Source organism: Homarus americanus, unplaced genomic scaffold (genome assembly GCF_018991925.1).
Source record: "Homarus americanus isolate GMGI-L3 unplaced genomic scaffold, GMGI_Hamer_2.0 scaffold39675, whole genome shotgun sequence".
NCBI lineage: Eukaryota > Metazoa > Arthropoda > Malacostraca > Decapoda > Nephropidae > Homarus > Homarus americanus.
The window spans coordinates 19384280-19405528 of NW_024736071.1; the positions used below are offsets into that span (position 1 = coordinate 19384280).

Here is a 21249-nt window from a genome sequence, read left to right on the forward strand (position 1 = left end):
TTTTGTAATTAAAGTTGACAAAGCAATCCCATTGTTCATAGAAAAATAAGATGTACAGTCCCCCAAAAAAGAATCGTTAGCCATGGGGTTGATGTGATTCGAGGCTTTCTGAGCAGTGTTACTTGATGTGTTTCTGAATGGTTGGTAGTTCTACAACAGTGACCTTTGAGCATAAATGAGTATACAGTTACTCCCCGACTTACTACGGGGTTAGGGTCATAAGTCGGAAATGCTTAAATAACGCATAGAAAATCGAAAATTTGGGTCTCTTTTTCTTCTCAGCACCACAAAACACTCACTTTTAAGCTTGCCAGCCATTTTAAAGTGAATTACAGATGAAAATTTTGTCTTTACTGACTTTGGGACTCAAAGATACAAAATTTGACCAAATTTTGGTACAACTGAAGCAGGTCGTAAGTGCGGGTGGTTGTAAGTCAAGTCAGTCGTAAGTCGGGGAGTACCTGTTTACCTTTTCAATTGATACATAATGGTTGCCCCCTCGTGTTATCAGGATGGCTGGCTCAAGGCCCACCTAGGTGTGAATTTGTGCAAGGTGTAGAAGCTGTCGCCACACAACAACCACACCCTAAGTTAACGAGTTGCATGACCCAGTGTCGAGGAATAGTCTGAGAAGACCGGACAACTCTCAAACTGCACTGGTTAACCATTACCCCGGAACACAATCCGCAAATCGATTAACATTCAGGTTCCCAATTACTGCTGAGTAGACAAAGGCAAATGGCATCAAGAAACTTGCCCATAGTTTCACTCTGCCCGGGGATCGAACCTGGGTCCGCTCGCTTGCGAGGCAAGCATGCTAACCATTACACCACAGGTCGCCATATGTTAATATATTGAAGTATCTAGTTTACACACATGGACGACTCCCTGCCCCAATCCTACCCCCATCTCTAGCTGTTGCTGATATGACGAGCAGGCATACCAACTTATGGTGATGCACTGGGGATCATATCAATGCTTTTTGTCTAGCATTTCAAATTGTAGTTACAGAAAATTTAACAGTACTTTTTTGGGGGACTACTGTACAGTCAACAGCAGAAGTTTGTCTCATGCCAACCTGCACGATATGAGGTATTGACATATGCTTTGAATGGCTAGTTACATGGTGTTTAAGATTTTTATTTTGTGGTTGTAAGAATACATTTCTTGCAATAACTTCATCAGTATTAATGAAAAAATTGGGGAAAATAATGTTTATGAGAAAAACAGTACTGTACAATGAAGTCACGATAATTGGTGAAATGCAAATTTTTATTCTTTAATTCACGGGTACCTCTATTACTACGTCTTATTTGAGATTTGCGGTCAGATATTCACAATACACGGCTGAGAGCCAGCTACTGCCGTTTTTATTTTCATAAAAACCATAAAAGTCTTACAAATATCATTTCAGTGTTCTAATTTGACACAGTAATAAAGAAAATATGCTGTAATATAAATATCACTTCAATGCTCTAATGTTACTTAGAAATGCAGTAGTATAGCAATACTAATATGAATAATCATGTTTGCAAATGTGTAAAGGCTGCATCACACTAGCACTTTTTCCATCAGCGTTCCTGATTTCCGTCGTTTTTTCCATGAGTTGTCTATTTTTTTAGTCCATCTCACTCGGACGAAGGGTATCATTTCCACCTGACTGGCTTACGCCAATTTCTGTGGCGAAATCAAGATCTTTACTCAACAATGAGGATATTTATATAAAATAAATACAGTATTAAACTACGTAAAATAACTAAATAAAATTTTTAAAGTAATGTATTCAGTATCAAATTTTTAATAAGCTGCTTAATTGTAAATTTTTTATTGATGTTGACATTTGTAAATACATCTGATATGTTTGTTTACATTGAGCCATGTGTTCAACTTCTTCACGGCCCTTATCTATTCCTGTGTGGACATGCTTGTCCAAAGAATGCATGATAGATAATATTAGGTCTCATTATTGTCTGTGGGACCCAAGGGATGATAGGTACAGTAAAAAAAAAATGAAGAGGAAGGCATACAAAGCCATCTTTGTTTGCAATTGACGAACTCGGAAAGACTGGCTCTTGTTCTCTATGCGTGTGTGACGAGGCATGCTTAGAAAATTGAAAATTATTAGAAAATTGCTGCAATAAAATTATTGAAAAAGTGCTAGTGTGACACTGCTTTAAGAGACTTAACATTCACGCATGAAGAATTGGAGGGAAATCATTTCACAAAGATGGGAAACTTGGGTTGGCTCACTGTATGTTTGCTCTACTTTCATTACACAAATAATTACAGATAATTTAGAAAAGGAACGAGAAAGATTCACAAAAAATGCTCATGTATCAGTGTTTTATCCCATTATAGTTATAAGTACAGGTATTGTAAATAATTTACTGTATATACAGTGCAGTGTTACAGTATAAATATTAATTGAGAAATAAGAAAAAAGGAGGAACAATACAACAGTAAACATAATAAGGTAATACAACATATAAATTAATCGTTTTGAATCGAGTATGGGTAAAATATGGCACCCCTGATAAGGAGTTTAGGGTCATATTCAGCCCAGAGGAGTGCAGCGATTAAGCTTGTCTATCCTTAAGCTCTATTAAAAGTAGCATCTCACAGCCAGTACCGAGATCTTCGTCTCTTGACTTTTGGTTCCAGTTTTGCAGTTGCGTCTGATATAAGTGTTAAAACTCTTGAACCACCTTTTGAATAATGTAAAATTGATCAGAATGACTTATGAGTAAAGTAGTGTAGTGTTTAGAATAAATTTAGTTGTACAAGTATTTATTTCAAACGTATTGCTATGTGTGGCATGTGGCTTTGTACTCAATCTAATGAACTTGACTGCCCCCTCTCTCTCCCCCTATATAGTCTGTTGGATAGAGGTTTCATCATGTCATTCTAGGGTTGTCTGGGAACTGCATTCTTTAACCTGTAGCATTTTTTCCTTTGCTTATGAATATTTGATGTATATTCTAGGCCTGTGATTTCCAACACAAGAAAATTCCTTTGAAACTGATTTGTGTCCATTCCCAAGCTTGTTAAATATTTAATTGACATAAAAAAATTGACATATAAATACTGCCTGTTTATTGTGTTCTAATAGTATGTATTTTTAAAACCAAAATATTCAAAATCCTGAATGTTTTTTTATTATGGTTATTGCAGTGAACAGATATTTGGATATAGTGGGCTTCGCATCAAGGTGTACTACAGTGCATGTCGCCTCACCACATACCTGACTCACACTTATACAGAGAAGGTTGATCCTGAGAAGTTTGAAGGTATTGAGGTGAGTAATTTGCAAAATCTACAGGTATAGACCCAGAAATCTGGGAACCATGGGACCAAGACCTGTCTTGAGGGTTTTCTAGTGTCTGGGGTCCTAGGTTAGGTTAAATTTTCTTCTTTGGGGTCATCCATGTTACCCTGGCCCTACAAATAGACTGTGACAAGTTTGTTTAGTTGGTGTACATATTTTTAGTTTGTCACAGTGTGTCCCTGAAGGTTACCTCTCTCCCAGCAATGTTTATTTCCATTGTCATCTCACTCCAAACTGTTGTCCCAGTCAGCCAACCAACATGGGTTATCATTAATAGATGGCTTCTCGTTACAAGTAAATAAACCAGCTCAACATTTTTACATAAATAGGGCAATATCACTGTGTCACAGCGGTCCCTCGATTAACGAAATTTCTGTTAATGAATTAGCTCCCATAAGGATTCAGTTCCATTAACGAACAAAACTACAATTAACGACAGCCTTACTAGAAACACGCTTTGTTTTGCGCATCAGCTGATCAACTGATCGGCTAGTCCACCAATACAGTAATCTCTTCTATGTTTACATTCGTTTCCAGTAGAGTAAATATCAAGAAAGTTGTGCTCTTGAATATTTTTGCATTTTTTATAATAAAATTATTGGTCATTATAATTTAGTTAACATATTGATAATATATATAGTACAATGGAAAAATTTTTGTTTGCCCATTAGCTGATCGATTCGCCCACCAACGCTTCTCAGTTTAACTTTGCTTACAGTGGAGTGAACATCGAATTTATTGGTCTCTTGAATATTTTTTAATTTTTACATTAAAATTATTGGTCATTCTGAAATTTAGTTAACATATTGATAATATACAGTGCAGAAATTATTATGAAACACGAAGAAGGTATTAGAACCATTGCACTCTGTAAAGAATATGGCATGTCATCATCGACTGCCTCTACAATCAGTTGTTTGATATGTAAACAAAGCTGTCGGGAATATGACATACACACCTCAAAGTAAGTTAAAATACTGTATTCTGTTGTTTTTTATTTATTATTGTTCAGTATACTGTACAGTACTGTATTTAGTTTATATTTAATGTTTTGCTAATTCTATTGGTATACAGTAATTTGTATGTATACTTTTTCTGTGAGTTGGAACCAATTACCCAATATCCCATTGAAATATTAGATTTGGTTAACAAAATCTTTGGTTAACAACCGACTCTGTGGAACCAATTGTGTTCGTTAATCGAGGGACCACTGTATATGATACACTTACATTCATTAGGCAAAGCTGATGAATTCACACTTTGCTAGTCCACATTTCATTTCCTCTTCTGGCCACCAGATGTCAGCAAATTCCTGAGTTGTTGGTCTGCTGAAAATCGAGGGAATACAATCGCTTTTGGCGATTCTAGAAACTCAAGTCGCTTTTGGCGTCGGAGAAAAAATGTTGGAGCGAGTATGTACCGGGTAGCTATCATTTACAGTAAATGACCCACGGAAATACATGAATTTTTATCCCTCAAAAATACTATGCTTATATAGATTAACTCCCTACATTTAAAAAAAAAATATTATATCATAAAACCTCTTACTGTATGGTATATTACTGCAGTACAGTACTGTAGTTTAATACATTGATTTTTATTTCATAGATGGACATACATTCTCTACGAAAATTTAAATCCCAAGCTCGATCTTTGATGGGTTATTGCTCAATCCTAAATTTCATTGCTTTATATATTATGTGGCGTGAATGCTGCAGTCAGTAAGCTGACTCGACTCCCACTCATGCATTGCTGGCAGTGTCCACACTCCCAAACATTTGTTTACTCCCAATTCTCAAGCTTTATCTTGTAACTACACCTTTATTGTACATAATTAGGACACACACACACACATGATTAACGAATGGTCCAATTATAAAAATTTCTGTTAATAAATTAGTTTTATATATATATATATATATATATATATATATATATATATATATATATATATATATATATATATATATATATATATATATATATATATATATATATATATATATATATATATATATACAGCTAGACCCCGACTTACGACGGGGTTAGGGACCCAAATCCAGGTCGTAAATCCGACATAGATAAAAAAAAATTAAAAAAAAATGGTCACAACTGCAGTGGTGCGTAAGTCGAAGCAGTCGTAAGTCGGGGTCTAGCTGTGTGTGTATAAAAAAAAAAAAAATATATATATATATATATATATATATATATATATATATATATATATATATATATATATATATATATATATATATATATATATATATACAGTACAGTATATATATATTTATATATATATATATTTATTTATTTATTTATATATATATATATATATATATATATATATATATATATATATATATATATATATATATATATATATTATTATTATTTATTTATTTATTTATTTATTTTGTGAGTGTTAGAGAATAATGAAGGAAGTTATTGAAATAAGTAAGCATATTGGTATTAAAAATAAGTGCTTTATTGTAGATTATTTTTGTCATTATGTATGTTTAATTTTTTTTGGGGGGGACGAATCATGGGACTTTTATTCTTCATAACCCGAACCTTCATAAATTGGGGAATGCTTGTAATCCCTAAAATTAAATGTAAGATTTTAAAATGTACTGTATTTCACATTCACATTGGAGGTCCAGGAATCAATTTGATAAAAGGGCATGACAGATTTCCAACATTTACCTTTCAGCCCGATGAAGTGATAAAGCCAATAGCAGAACGTATCCCCCAGGGATATTTGACAAATGTGAATGACTTCATTGCAGCACTACAGAAGGATGCATCTTTCAAACCATATGGCGAGATGAAGAGAAGATTTAAAGTAGGCATGGGTAAGTAGATACAGTATCCAAGTTAATATACTATACAGTTTCCTTAATTGTACAATAATTTGGTTATAGTGGAAAAATTTTAAAATTAATGCTCTGGCTACTTAGGAGGATGTATTACTTAGCTTTTTTTTCACACACTTTTGGTTAAATAAATTCCATTTAGTGCAAACAGATTTAAAAAAATAATATCAGCTTATTTACATGTTAACCTCTACTCTGCTTTGATGCAGTGAGCTGGAGAGCTGGCATAGCCCGTATAAAGAATAGCAGTACAGGGTGTCTTCATTATACGTTGGGGATATGTTCCAGAGAATGGCGTCTTATAATGAAATTTTCTATAATGAGGAATTTTTCCACATAAGAATTAATGTAATTAGGGGTGCAGTATATGTGCACAGGGGTACATAAAAGATGTGCTATTGTATTTTATGATGTGCTACACATCAATTTTATTTTTTATAATTGCAATAAATATGGCAGCTCACCCCCATTGCATGCAGTATTCAAACTTAAGAGTCTAGCTGATTTTGGAGGTATTTTTATTATTACAGGCACGGTACTTAATTTTGGTGTTGGTTGCCCAGACTCAGGATAGCCAGGATTCTAATGTACAGTTCTCACATTTCAAGCACATGTCAATGAAATTAATTAAACATTGTAGCAGTGTAACCCAATGGGATCCTTGTTATTCTGTACCATTTAAAAAAATCCCTGACGTAGATATTTTGGTAAATGTTCTATTTTAGGTTGTCGTTTCTTCTGTTACATGATTTGACAATTTTGTCTATAATTTTTGTGGCTGTGTTTAGACTTATTATTTTCAGGTTCGTAAAATTCGGTGCTTTAAGTTTCAAAACAACATATAATTTATTAATTTTGGTGGCTTTTCAGTTTTGGTTGTCAGTTTGACATTTTCATGGAATGACCCATGAAAGAAGTAGAGCATTGGTAACACTGCTCGGAGGGAGGCTGCCGATGATGGTCAGCTGATTGGCTTGGTAAAGCACTGTGAATTTAATACAACATAATATCTCATTTGGCATTGGTTGTGGCATTTTCAGGAAAAATTTTTATTTCACAAAAATAATAAGTCAGTATCAAATTAATGTAAATTATATTAGAAATGTGCTGAAATTGCATACAGTAGACCATTGCCATTCACGGGTTTGCAATTTGTGATTTCAACGATATGCAGTAAGCAGATGTTGGCTACCTTGCAAGCTTTTTCCTGTAGCACGTCACCCCACGCAGCATCTCGTGTTGTACTCTTAAAACTTTAGTGTTTCTGTGTGAAATGGCCTCTAAGAGACTGCCTAGTGTCAGTGCTAGTGGAGTGAAATGTAAAAGGCAGAAGTCAGTGATGACCCTGACAGAGAAAGTTTTATTATTAGATAAGTGAAAAGAGGGGATGAGTGCTGCTGCAGCTGGTCAGTTGTTTTATATAGGTATACAGTAGTGCACTAAGGTAATATAAGTTGCTATTCACGGTTTTGCCTATTCACGCCATTCCTTGGAACCTAACCCCCACGAATAACAAGGGTTTGCTGTACTGTCATGTTAAAGGGATTGAGGGGGGAGTTGTCCAGCCACCAACCCACCCTTTCTCAAACCTCCCACACAATTGACTTCCCACTCTTAGTTTGCTTATTTTATAGTTTATTTTCTTTATTTAAAAGTTGGATTAGAGCTTTGAAATTATATTTCCATAACTTTTATGGTTTCTTATGTAATAATGGCATGTGCGTAGCCCTTTCACAGCTAACAAGCACAAGTGTGGTATGATGTTTGGACTTTGTTTTCTCTCTCATACGATATACAGATATCCTTCCTTTAACATTAATTCACCTAACGATATTTCGGTTTAGAGATCTACAACATTTTAACACCTTCTTTTTAACATTTGGTCAAAATTCGGTTTAGTAATGATCGACTCACTATGATGGGGAAAACTGGGGATGAGGTGGCCTGTGAGATGGCATGTTGCCTGTTACATGTAATGAAATATAAAAATTGTGGAAAAATCATTACAATGCTCTAATGTACCTTATAAGTTAAGAAATTATAATATAGAACTATAAAATAAGAAAAATTAAGAGGTACTACAGAAGGGTCGGGATATATCGCGAGATAGGGTCCAAGGATGTTCGCTATACAGCACAGTATACTAAATTGTGATACAGGTACTCCCCGACTTACGACCGACTCGACTTATGTCCACCCGCACTTACCGCCTCAGTAATGCCAAAATGTGGTCAAATTGTGTATTTTTGAGTCCCAAAGTCAGTACACAGACAAAATTTTCATCTGTAATTCACTTTAGAATGGCTGGCAAGCTTAAAAGTGAGTGTTTTGTGGTGCTGAAAAGAAAAGGAGACCCAAATTTTCGATTTTCTGTGTTATTTAAGCATTTCCGACTTACGACCTGGATGTCGGTCCCTAACCCCGACGTAAGTCGGGGAGTACCTGTATATAATTACATTTAATCAATGTGGAAAATAAGGTTAGGTTCTGGAGGCCAATAAAAGTGACTAAACTTGACATAAAATGGCACAGTCTAAAGTTAGCAGAATATAAATTGCTTTGCAGGAATCCTTGCAAGACAGCATATAATTTGAATATAGACATCATATATTTTGCACAAGAGAAAAAAATTTCAACTCGTATTTTTGGGGTTATTTAGGGGATTTAGGAGTGTTTCTGACGTTATATGGTTTTTGGCTTTATGTGAGGTCCCAGGAACATAACCCCACATAAGTTGTGAGTCTACTGTTAGTAAATTTATCGCTATATATTGGACAATTTCAATAATTTTGGGAATAGTAATAAATTTGAAATATTTCCTGTCCAATTTCCCTCACAAAATTTTTTGTTTCTACATTTTATAGGAAAATGCCGATAATTTTGGGAAATGCGGTATAAGAATTTTTTTTATATAAAGTCGCTATATATCCCGACCCTAGTGTACTACCTGGGAAGATATTGGAAAAATAATATGTTGTCTAATGGTAGACCCTGCTGCCATATGGCATCACAAAAATTATGACCAAGTTCCAGGTTGCTGATTTGACTTTCTGCCTCATTTACACACAATTGCAGGGTTTCAATTGTTTCTCTTACTATTGACAACACAACATTCATATATCGTTTCTCACTATTGATTTTTTGTATTTATTTATTTTACCCCCTGTACTTTATTTTTATATTTTATTTTTATTTAATATTTTTTATAATTATTATTATTATTATTATTATTATTATTATTAAATTATTATATTTTCGTCCCCCAGGCCCTGATGTGGGTCATTGACCTGTGCCCTGGTGGGCTAATCGCATAAAAAAAAATGTATTGAGGCAGTGAGCTGTAACTGTGGCCAGCCGCACTCTCCCTCCACCTATGTGATGTCACAGCACCTATGTTACGTCACAGCATACACAGCCAGCAGTCTCACGCGTCTTGAGTCAGCTGGGTGACTGCCTGGCTGAACTATGTCATGTGTAAACTACACCAGTAAATGTGAGGAATAAATAAAAAATAGTAATAATAATAGATAAAATAAAATAAAAAATACAGTGATATACCCGTTAGCCGGAACAATTGTTGCAGAGCACTTCCAGGGATGAAAAATTTCCGTTCAGCAGGACGACTTTCTCAAACCCTGAAAAATTCCTTATCCCCGGAACCTTTTCCGGTTACTGGAAAAAGTTTTGGTGTGTCTAAACTAGACTTCTTGTATAGACGCACACTAGCCCACTTCCCCAGAACTTTTCTGGGTGCTGGAGATGGTTTTCTTGAGTCTAAACTACTGGAATCCATAAATACAGTTCTAATTAAGTTAGAAAGTTCATTTCTTAACTATAATAATCCAGAATAGCTTATCTAGCAGTTTGGTTTAATAAATATACAGTATTTTAAAATTAAAAACTATAGGATATGGACATGATTGAAGCTGTGTTACAGCAAACTGTTATTTTCCACTCCCATGGAGCTGTAGAGGATTATAGCGCATTTTTTCCCAGCTGAGAAAAGATGCCCCGCCCCCTCCTCAAAATTTGCAGCTGATTGGCCTTTGCAAACCTGTCCGATTTTGTCCCGAAGCAATGATGTATTTCTAAATGAGTTTATTCATAATTGTTGGAATGACCTTTTCTGACGAGAAAGATATTTAGCTAAATTATATTACACTACCGTTAGCAGAGGCGGGAAATATGACTGCGAACAACTTCATATTTTTCCCGCCTCTGCTAACGGTCGTGTAATATTTCAATGTAATTCTGATCTTTAAAAATTTTGTTTTTGCATAATGTAGTGTTACTGATACGGAATTTGTCTTCGTATGCCTTATTGTGGGTAAACATAAATACAGTCAACCCTCACTTTACGTGGTTCCACGTTTACGCGGTACCCTGCCGAAACCCGGGATGCTCACATTCCGCGGTGCGTGTACCCCTTTACGCGGAGAGTGCCCGGCTCGACGCTATTTTTAGATTCACCCTTCCCGCCTGCTCCCGCCTCCACCTGGGCAAGCCGCGCGGTAAGGTTGCGCAATGCATATCTCTGTTGCATTATCAGTGACGTCATATGACGTATCGGACTGTGATTGGCCATGCATCCCTACCTCCCTCCGCTGCTAGCTGTAATTGGTTTAAAGTAATATGACGTGTCCACCTGGGGGAGAGAGGGAGGGAGGAAAGACGACGCTTGACCTAGCCGCAGCAGTTTCATCCCTCCAGGCCACACCGTGTAATCGTGCATCCATTGTTCTGTAAAATGGCTTCCGCCGGACCACCGCCCCCAGAGAGAAACCTTTCCTTGCCTGGACCCAGCCGCCCTAAGCCAAAGAAGACACGACATTCCTTAAGCTACGAGGTGAAATACAAGATGATCCAAGAGTTGGAGAAAGGAACAAGACAGGTTGATTTGGCGCGCCAGCATGGTGTGAACGAATCTACAATCCGGACGATAAAGAAGGATGCAGCCAAGATAAAGGAGCACATGAAGATCACAAAGTCTACAGGTGCTTCTATGATCAAGTATTTCCACAACCAGGTGCTTCCCAAGATGGAAAAATTACTTGTGAGCTACTTGGTGCGTCAGGCGCGACGGATCATGGCGGTGGACACGCGCTCTGTTAAGGAGTACGCACGTGAACTGTATGCTGCAGTGTCACGAAAGATGGGAATTACAGAGCCCAAACCCTTTAATGCTTCCTCTGGGTGGTTACTGAGGTTTAAGATGAGGAACAAGATCATCAATATCAACATTGGTGGTGAAGAAGCTAGTGCTGACCGTGTTGCGGCTAGGGAATTTCCTCCGTTTTTACGTGAGATTATGGAGGAAGGACAGTACACCGACGACCAGGTGTTTAACATGGATGAATCTGGTCTTTTTTGGAAAAAGCTACCTTCCAAGACCTTCGTTGTGAAGAATGCCAGCAAGATTCGGGGCCGGAAGTTGCAGAAGGAATGCATCACCGTCCTGTTTACCACCAATGCCTCCGGTACCTGTATGCTCAAGTTATCGGTGATCCACACAGCACGCAAACCTCACGCCTACAAAAGCAAGGACATGACCAAGCTAAATGTCCACTGGCTGACCGCACGTAAGGCGTGGATGTTCTCTACACTGTCCCTCTCCTGGTTTGATGACTGTTTCGTTCCCGATGTAAAGAAATTCTGTGAGCAACAGAATGTGCCATTCAAGATTTTGTTGCTGCTGGACAACGCACCAGGACACTCGCCCCTACTGTTAGATCGTCACCCCAACGTAAAAGTGGTCTTCCTTCCTCCCAACACTACGTCTATATTACAGCCCATGGACCAAGAGTTAATCTGTAATGTAAAAGCTGCATTCTCTACTAAAAAATTCAAGCTCCTGAACGACTACACCAACACCAGGGGAGAGTTGCGTAACCTGAGTGACACCACCACCGATAGCAAGAGCGAAGACGACGAGGATCAACAGTTGGCAGAGCAAAAAATACTTTTCAAACAATTCTGGAGAATATTCAACATCAAAAAAGCTGTGGACTTCTTGGTGGAGGCATGGGATCAGCTGTCTGTAGCAACTGTTCGTCACGCATGGAGACGTGTTGCAAGGCAGTCCGGCCGTTAGGCAGAGTCAATCTGTAACTGGTGAGGTTCAGACTGTTGCAGTAGCAGTGGACCTTGCCAGAGAAGCTGCGCAGAGTGTTACAGCTGCAGGCTTCTCCGAGACCACCAACGACGACATCCTGGAGGTGAGAAGGGATCCTGATGTGACTACCGACGAGATGGTAGATGATGATGACGTCAGTGAAGAGGCAGGTGGTGCGTCATCCCAAGAAGAACACCGCTTATCCCATAGTAATGTTAGGGGTGCCATCGAGTGTATCGAGAAAGTCAAGCTCCTCCTTTCTGACGACCCTGACGCAAACAGGTATGAAATCTTCACTACCCAGCTGTTGCAGACTATGGAGCCGTACTTCAAGGTTTATCACGACAACATAAACACCAGCCGTCAGCAAAGCATAAGAGAGTTCTTCGCCCGCAACCCACCACAGCCAGCCCAAGCCAGTGATAGTGACAGAGGTAGAGACAGTGAAGATGACTTTCAGGGATTTGTCAGGGAGGCCCTGACAAGTGTGGATGACAGTGATGGTGACTCACCTGAGGGCCAGTAGCCTGCCCTCTGCCTCGGAACCAGCCTCCATCCCCGTATGCCGACCCATCTCTTCTACTAACGTAAGTGTTAAACCTAACTTTTAGTTTTCCTAACCTAACCTTTATTTTTCCTAACTTAACCTTTATTTTTCCTAACCTAACCTCTTCTATATTAATTGTGTGTGCATACCATCATAAAGTTAAGATAAAAATTTTACTACAACATAGTTGTGTGTCGTCAAAAAGTGGAGTTTGGGGGTCGGCCCGGTCTCTATTTCAATTAATCCCATATGTTATGTTGTTCACTTTATGCGTTTCTCACTTCCGCGTTACCCTGTGGGTTGTATTAACCGCGTAAAGTGAGAGTTGATTATATATTAAATGCATCCTACTAAAGCATAAATTTACTACCAGAGTTTAACAGTTAATTCATGTATAATACTTCTGATAAACTTCCTACGTGCTTATGTTTGTAATAATGAATGTATGTACTATATCTTTATATAATTTAGCTAAATATCTTTCTCGTCATCCCAACTATTATGACTAAACTCGTTTAGAAATACATCATTACTTCAGGACAAAATCGGACAGGTTTGCAACAGCCAATCAGCTGTTACTCTTGGGGAGGGGGTGGGGCATCTTTTATCAGCTGAGAAAAAATGCACTATAGTGGGTCTCATGACCTGAAGATGTCTTGAATAAACACGAAAGCTATAGTATTTTTAGAGAGATTGTGGTAAATACAGATATAAGTATATATGAGCAAAGTTGTGTCTCTTCAACATTACAGTATGTTACAAAACATTTTAAAATATGGAGTGAGAAAGCAGAAAGGTGTGGGTAATTAGAGAGATGGAGTGGATATGAGTTTTGCCAAGCGCTCCTCAACAGCTGATATTTAATTCACTACCATGCAGTCACACACACGCACATGTGTATTACAAAAAGACATTCCCTCCTTATGCTTGCTGTCTTAATTCCCTTACTGGGGGTGTGTGAGTGGTGCTGGAATGTGTATGTGTGTCATTGTTGGAGGGTGTGTTGGTGTGTGTTGTGATGTGTGGGTGGTGTTGTGATGTGTGGATGGTGTTGGTGTGTGTTGTGATGTGTGGGTGGTGTTGGTGTGTGTTGTGATGTGTGGGTGGTGTTGGTGTGTGTTGTGATGTGTGGGTGGTGTTGGTGTGTGTTGTGATGTGTGGGTGGTGTTGGTGTGTGTTGTGATGTGTGGGTGGTGTTGGTGTGTGTTGTGATGTGTGGGTGGTGTTGGTGTGTGTTGTGATGTGTGGGTGGTGTTGGTGTGTGTTGTGATGTGTGGGTGGTGTTGGTGTGTGTTGTGATGTGTGGGTGGTGTTGGTGTGTGTTGTGATGTGGATGGTGTTGGTGTGTGTTGTGATGTGTGGGTGGTGTTGGTGTGTGCTGGTCCACACACACACACACACACACACACACACCACCTCATTCAAGAGTGGCTAATTGTGATAGGGAGATGAATTTCATACCATAATGATCCTTTATAAATTCTCCATGAAGCATTTCCATTAAGATATCCTTAAACAAAATATTTCTAGACGATATAGTGATGGGAATTCCAGTCTTTTATATAAAAAAAAACGTAAGAAATGTTGATGCCCGAGTCCGTAAAATCAGTTCTAATTTCGTTACACACCAATTTTTTATCAAAACAATCCTGAATACTTTATCATAAAGTTGGTTAAATAATTATATTTAAAAAAACATAAGCTCTATATGATATGGGCATGAATAAAGCTGTGTTACTTCTATTCTCTTCACTGATTGGCTCGTTAGTCGCTTGGGCGATCGGTCACGTGTCTGTTACGCACTGTTGGCAAGTGTTCTTGTGTAATGTATTGTACTTCAGCAGATCCTGATGCAATGTCAGGTCACCCATTGTTGGGTGGGCGATTAGTGGGTCTTCTGATCTGAAGATGTCTTGAATGCCATTTTTTACCTATGTGGTATATACAAAGTACTATACTGTATTGTATATGAAGGGGACAGGTATTAAGAAGTACAGATTATTACAGTAATGCATCTTTACTAATAAATGAAAAACAAATAAACAATATTGTATCATGAATAAGTCAGTACAGTAGACAAACAGTGATGCCATCCATTGGGGGGGGTATGGAGCAGTCACTTTTAACCCCCAGGGGGCAGCAAGGTCACTTTTACACCCCAGGGGTGATGCTGTCACTTTTACCCCCAATGGACCCTTCTCCCTCTCCTGCTTAGTTCACAACAAATGTTATAATCTTTACTGTACAGTAATCCCGCGTTTTTCGCGGGAATTACATTCCTGAAATCCCTGCGAAAGCCAAAAACGCGAATACTTTTTTTAGGAATCACTGTACCTGTGGCCACCAAACAGCTCAGGTAGGTCATGCACTTAACCACGCCATGCTCTCCACTCACGGCCCAGTGGTCACACTGATGCACTGTATCGGCATTTACTAACATCATTATTTGACACTAATCATATTGTAGTATAATAATGGAAAAACATAAACACAGTTATATATATATATAAAAAAAATTATTTTCAAGTAAAATAAACAAGTTTATATATCGCTGAGGTCGGCAACACCCGCATTGCCAGCCTGTCCCTGCTGTCCCGGCGTTTGCCTGCCCTCACGCAGTCACAGTAGCGTTCACAGTACGGTAGGCACGTGTGGACCGAGGCTTCTCGGAGCAGCGGGTGTCTGAGGCGGGAAAGGGTGGTGCCTGTTTGCCGCACCGCACGGGAATATAAAAAATGGCGCGAAATTTAAATTTTTGTTTTTAAAGGAAATTATCTATACAGCCACTCCTCAACTTTCGATGGGGTTAGGTACCCGAATCCAGGTCGAAAATGCGAAAATTATACAAAGAAATTCTAAAATGGGTGTCTCTTTTTGTTCTCAGCACCACAAAACTCTCACTTTTAAGCTTGCCAGTCATTTTAAAGGGAATTACAAACGAAAATTTTGTCAGTACACAGCGCAATCACTAAAGTTGGGACTCGAAAATACGTAATTTGAAATAATTTTGGTACGACTGGGGCGGTCGTAAGTCAAGAAGTGGCTATATATATAATTTAAAAAAAAGAAAAAAAGTGAATGATCAAAACCGCGAGAAACACAGGATTACTGTGTTTGTGTTAAAAGAAATGAATTTGAAACCATAATGATCTAATATGAGACATTTCCAATATAATATCCTTGAATGACAAGCTGAATTAGAAGGTTAAAATAAGTATTTTACAGTATGTGCAGGGTACTGGTAGAAGAATTTATTTGAAATACTCCGTAACATTCGATACCATAATATCCTGACCAATGTTGTTTGTGATAAAGCCAGAATTTTGAGCAGCATATTACTGTGATCATTTTGTACTAAATGTATAATGCTAAAGGAATAAAATTTTTACCTCATGCAAACTGTGAGATGTGGATATGCAAATTAATTGCTAACTTGCAAGGACTCCAGCATTGCAAGTTATATTCTCTTAAGTCAAGTCTGTGACATTTTATAAGAAAAAAATTTAAGCCTAAAACAAAATTCATCCCATTAATTGTTATTAACCCGCCTGCTCCCCCACTGCTGGCTGGGAGGTGGGGTTTTGACAGCCAGGAGGAGAGATTAATGCTTACTCAAGGATTATGAAAGATGGGGTTTTATTTTTTCACTTATAAAATGCCACTGACTTGACTTGGGAGAATATCACTTACATTGCTGGAATTCTTGTAAGATAGTGATTAATTTGAGTATAAACATTCCTTAAGTTTGCACCAAAGATAATAATTTTAGTAATTAACTTAGTTCATTTGAGTACAGGTTGTGATAATTTGTGGTTGCAGTTTTGAAGCTTTGTGACATCACTAGTGTATAATATGTCTCCATCTGCTCGGGTTTATTCATTTATCAGTTGTCTAAGTGACAAATGTAGCCCAGTGAAGCCATCTTGTATCAATTAATTTTAAAATAGATTTTATAATGTAAAATGTTATAAGACAATGGTTTAGTAATGCTGTGTAAGTGTCTTGGCATGTCACCTCACCACCTGACTCCTGAACAAACTCTTCATCAACTTCTTCAAATCCTACAATGTGGTTGGCAAGCTCAAAACACACACACACACACACATGGTAATTAAGACAACAAGCATCCTGTGAGGGTGTTGTGTGGCTGCATGCAGGTGAATTAAAAGATCAGCTGATGAGGAGCTTATCTCTTGGCAACACTGGTGCATGTTACCACTCCTTTCCACTCCATCGCTCTAATCACCCACACCTTTGTGCTTTCTCAGTCCATAGTTTAAAATGTTATGTAATGTAATGTTGAAGGGATGCAACTTCGCTCAATTTTTCTTATACTTATCACAATCTCCCTGAAAATACTTTAGCTTTTGTGTTTATTCAAGACATCTTCAGCTTATGAGACATACTAATCCCCCACCCAAGAAAGGGTGACCTGTCAGTTCATCAGAAAGTCGGTAATATGAGACCACTAATCCCACATTGAGTCAGGTCAGCCCCCACACACACACACACACACACACACACACACACACACAAAACTCATTTTTATTTAAGACTTTTTCAGATACCGTAATTCTCTCGATTTTCTACCTTGGAAATGTTTTTCCTAAAGCCGGAAATTTTTGGAAAATTCCGGCTTTGGGAATGATCTTCCGATCAAATTTAAATTCTAGCTATCAGAGATTTCCGGGTTTGAGGGATTCCGGCTAACGAAGATATTACTGTACTGCATTGCCATAGGCAATTGCTTCACTACACACGGGGCACAGTAGACAGCGAACAGTTGCGATCCCCCATGCTGCTGTGTCCCCCCTCCCCTTTCCACTCACCAGATCTGTGTGCTAACTCCTGCACATGTAAGAAATTTTTATTCCCTTTTATATTTTTGACATGAAAATTTATTTCTTTTCACATTCTGTATAATTGATGGTGTGTGCATTTAACAGTAAAAATTTAAAAAATATATGTATATCTTTCCAAAAGTATGAGTTGAATAATAACCATAACATAGTTCACAGGTCAGCCTCACCCACTCCGAGTGCTAATGGGTGGCAAGTCGGCAAGTCCACTGCCTTCACGAGCCCACACACCCATGCTTTTAGTTTTTCTTATTTTATAATTTTATATTATACAGTACAGTACTGTATATTCTTTTTTTTTTCTAAGCCATAATATTCCACATTATCCCTCGTCTAGCGATAATTTAGCTAAACATTAGGTTTTCTGGAATGCATCCCCTTTTTTAAATGAGGGAAACCTGCACTGTACTATAGAATGTGATCTTTTACTTATTAAATTGGTTTCCTTTGAACCTTAACAGAGGATGGAGAAGAGAAGACCTTCGAAGTGTACCTTTGTGACATCTCGGCTACAGGATTTTCAGACTACCATGAACGTATTCAGACATTTATCCTGTGGTACATTGATGCAGCCTCCTACATAGACGTTGATGATGACAAATGGAGATTTTTTGTGACGTAAGTTTAAATGTATGTAAAATGCCATTTATAGTTGCTTGAATTCAGGTATGGCAGCAAAGTGGATTCAGTGCTGACTAATCCCAAAAGGACATTGGTTTGTACCAAAGGCTACCCCAGCTATGAATGGATCTCTAACTTACGTTGAATGTGGTTGAATGCAATGCAAGCCACACTGCCTCCTTATGCATCATCACGGGACAAAGTGTAGAACACTAAATTTAAATGTCTGTCAAAGGTTAAGGTTTAAATATTTAACAGATAATAACTGTACATCAAAGCAGATACGATGAAATTATTATGAATAAGTTTCATTACTAAGTAAAGTGAAGGACATATCATTAGTTTCTGTGATTGTGAAAGAGGTCAAGGTCACTAGAAGGGAAGAGCTTAAAACCTAGTCCCAAAGATGATTATCAACAATGATGTGGTGAAGCTTTATGAATGTTTATCTCCACAGGTAGTTTGCAGTTAGAGTGCATGATTTCAGGGGCTTTGCTTTTGCCATAACCCAGTTTACAAGGACATATGCTAAGACGTACAGTGGCAGGTACCACCATAAAGAAGTGCTCCTGGGAATTTATAAGATCATTATCCTTTTATACCTGCCAGACTCTTGGTAATTGGGTTGATTCACCTTTAGGGGTTGTGAGAAGTTGGTGGGAACTGTATTTCCGGATTTTGCCTATAATCCAATATAGCAGAACCAGACATTTGAATGTCATAGTGTGATGCCAAGTGATTGTCAAACCTCCTGCTTTCTCTGGCACCTCACTCCTAATCTCCCTCTATTAAAGACAATGGTTGCAATAGGAGGGAATGAACTATTCTTCAGATGAGTTTCCAGTCACCAAGGAAGGATCTCCAATTTAAAAGTTTTGTGCACACATTACTGAACTGCCAAACTATGGGTCCATTATTTTGTAATTGGACTAATTTCTCTAGTGGTGTGTGTCAAATGATTAGGTGGTCCATTTATAGTACAGTACCACCACTTCCCTTTTCTAGTCAGCTTTAACTACAGAATTGTTTAGTTTAGCCCAATAAGCTATAAATGGTGGAATGATTCTCAAATCCCAAATTATGGTTGAGCCCCTAATTAATCTTTTGAGTTGAAACATTTCCTGGGCATTCTCTAGTTTTAATTTTGTTATGATAAAATGAAAATTTTATATCAAACCTGTTTTTTTTATTACTTGGCTTATATCTTAAAAAGAAAAAGACATCCACTGCTGGTTTTCATATATTTTAGAAATCATTTAAGCTTGTGAAAATGTTTTTTTTTTTTTCAATTCTAAAATTTGCACCACCTCTACCGTTTCTAATGGGCCAAAACTAACGTAAAAATACTGCTATGTACAGTGACCCCTCGGTTAACGAACTCAATCCGTTCCAGAAGGTCGTTCGTTAACCGAAAAGTTCGTTAACCGAAACCATTGTTTCAATGGGTTTTTGGGTAATTGGTTCCAGCTCACCGAAAATTTCCTAAATTCAACAAAAAGGGTAGAAAAGTTCACTTACTTTGAGGTGTGTATGTAGAAGGCTCCTGGATGATGATGATGATGATGGGAATTACAATGGGGGTGGAGGAGAAGGAAGAAGAGAAGGCATTGGGGTGGAAGAGAAGTCACCCCATGGCACCATTTCACCCATAAAATTTTAGTTCTCTTGGTGTATTTCAAGATTATTTTCTTTAAATCAACACTGTACTGCATTATATATTGTCAATATGTAAAATATATTTCAAAATGACCAATAATTTGCTTGGAAACACAGAAAAAAGCGTTTAGTTGAAGAGAGTCTCAAGCAAGATGTTACCTCCAGTGAAAACAGAGAGACTAACGCCTGTTTGCTGTGTTAAGAGGCTGGATGCTGCGCTTTAAACTAGTCACTTTACCTTCAATTATGTTCAATAATTGTTAAAATGACTAAAAAATTGAATATTAAACTTTTAAAATTATTGAATAGTATAAACTTCTTGATATTTACTAAAATAGTTAGGAATTTAAGCCCTAGAACCGATTAATGTATTGGCGGACTGATACTAAAGCTGGTTGCCCGGCCAGTGCAAGCGAAAACATGTTGAGGTCGGTTCGTAAGAAATTCGTTAACGAATTTTGTTCGTTAACCGAATTGAAGATCCTTATGGAAGGCAGTTCGTTAACCGAAATTTCGTTAACCGAGGCGTTCGTTAAACGAGGGGTCACTGTATATATATATATATATATATATATATATATATATATATATATATATATATATATATATATATATATATATATATATATATATATATATATATATATATACACCAAAATGTCAGTTTTTTCTGTTATGTTCTTAAGATGTCTGCGTATTTGTGACTCTGTATTTATTGACGATGAATTGAAACACATTCGTTCCATTGCACAGAAACTCGGGTACCCTTCTGTGTTTGTTGATCGTTGTTTTAAAAGGGCTAAAAAATCCTTTCATTCCTCTCAAACCAGGCAAATTCCTACACTTAAGAATATTTTGACTCTGCCCTATCGTAATGAATTTGTCCCGTTAGTTCGGTCCCTCAAGCTACTAAATATTAATGTTGTTTTCAAGTATGACTCAACCATTACCAATATGTTAATAAGAAATAGCCCAAGTTTGAATGTAAATGGAAGTGTTTATTGTATTCCATGTAGCAAATGTAATTGTAATTATGTAGGACAGACAGGAAAATCACTGCAGCTCAGAATCAAACAACATAAGTATAATATCAGAACAGCATCTGAAAGCAGTGCCTTGTTCATTCATGTTAGGAATAATAATCACCCTATTGCTTGGGAAAAAAGCTTAGAAGTATTTAAATCATCTTGTGTCACAGAAAGACTTCTGGTTGAAGCTAGTTGATTAAGAAATTAAAATCAATAAACCTTAGTGAT

The 21249-nt window shown here is 37.5% G+C and overlaps 1 protein-coding gene across 1 annotated transcript in view; it reads left to right on the plus strand.

The window, feature by feature from the left end:
• The window catches only part of LOC121871881 (adenylate cyclase type 9-like), a 159655-nt gene that overhangs the window by 122309 nt on the left and 16097 nt on the right, over window positions 1-21249 (plus strand). Inside the window, exons 14-16 of the mRNA XM_042374467.1 lie at window positions 3172-3295; window positions 6036-6177; window positions 18178-18334. Coding sequence (XP_042230401.1) covers window positions 3172-3295; window positions 6036-6177; window positions 18178-18334 — 423 coding nt within the window. The remainder of the gene's footprint in view (window positions 1-3171; window positions 3296-6035; window positions 6178-18177; window positions 18335-21249) is intronic.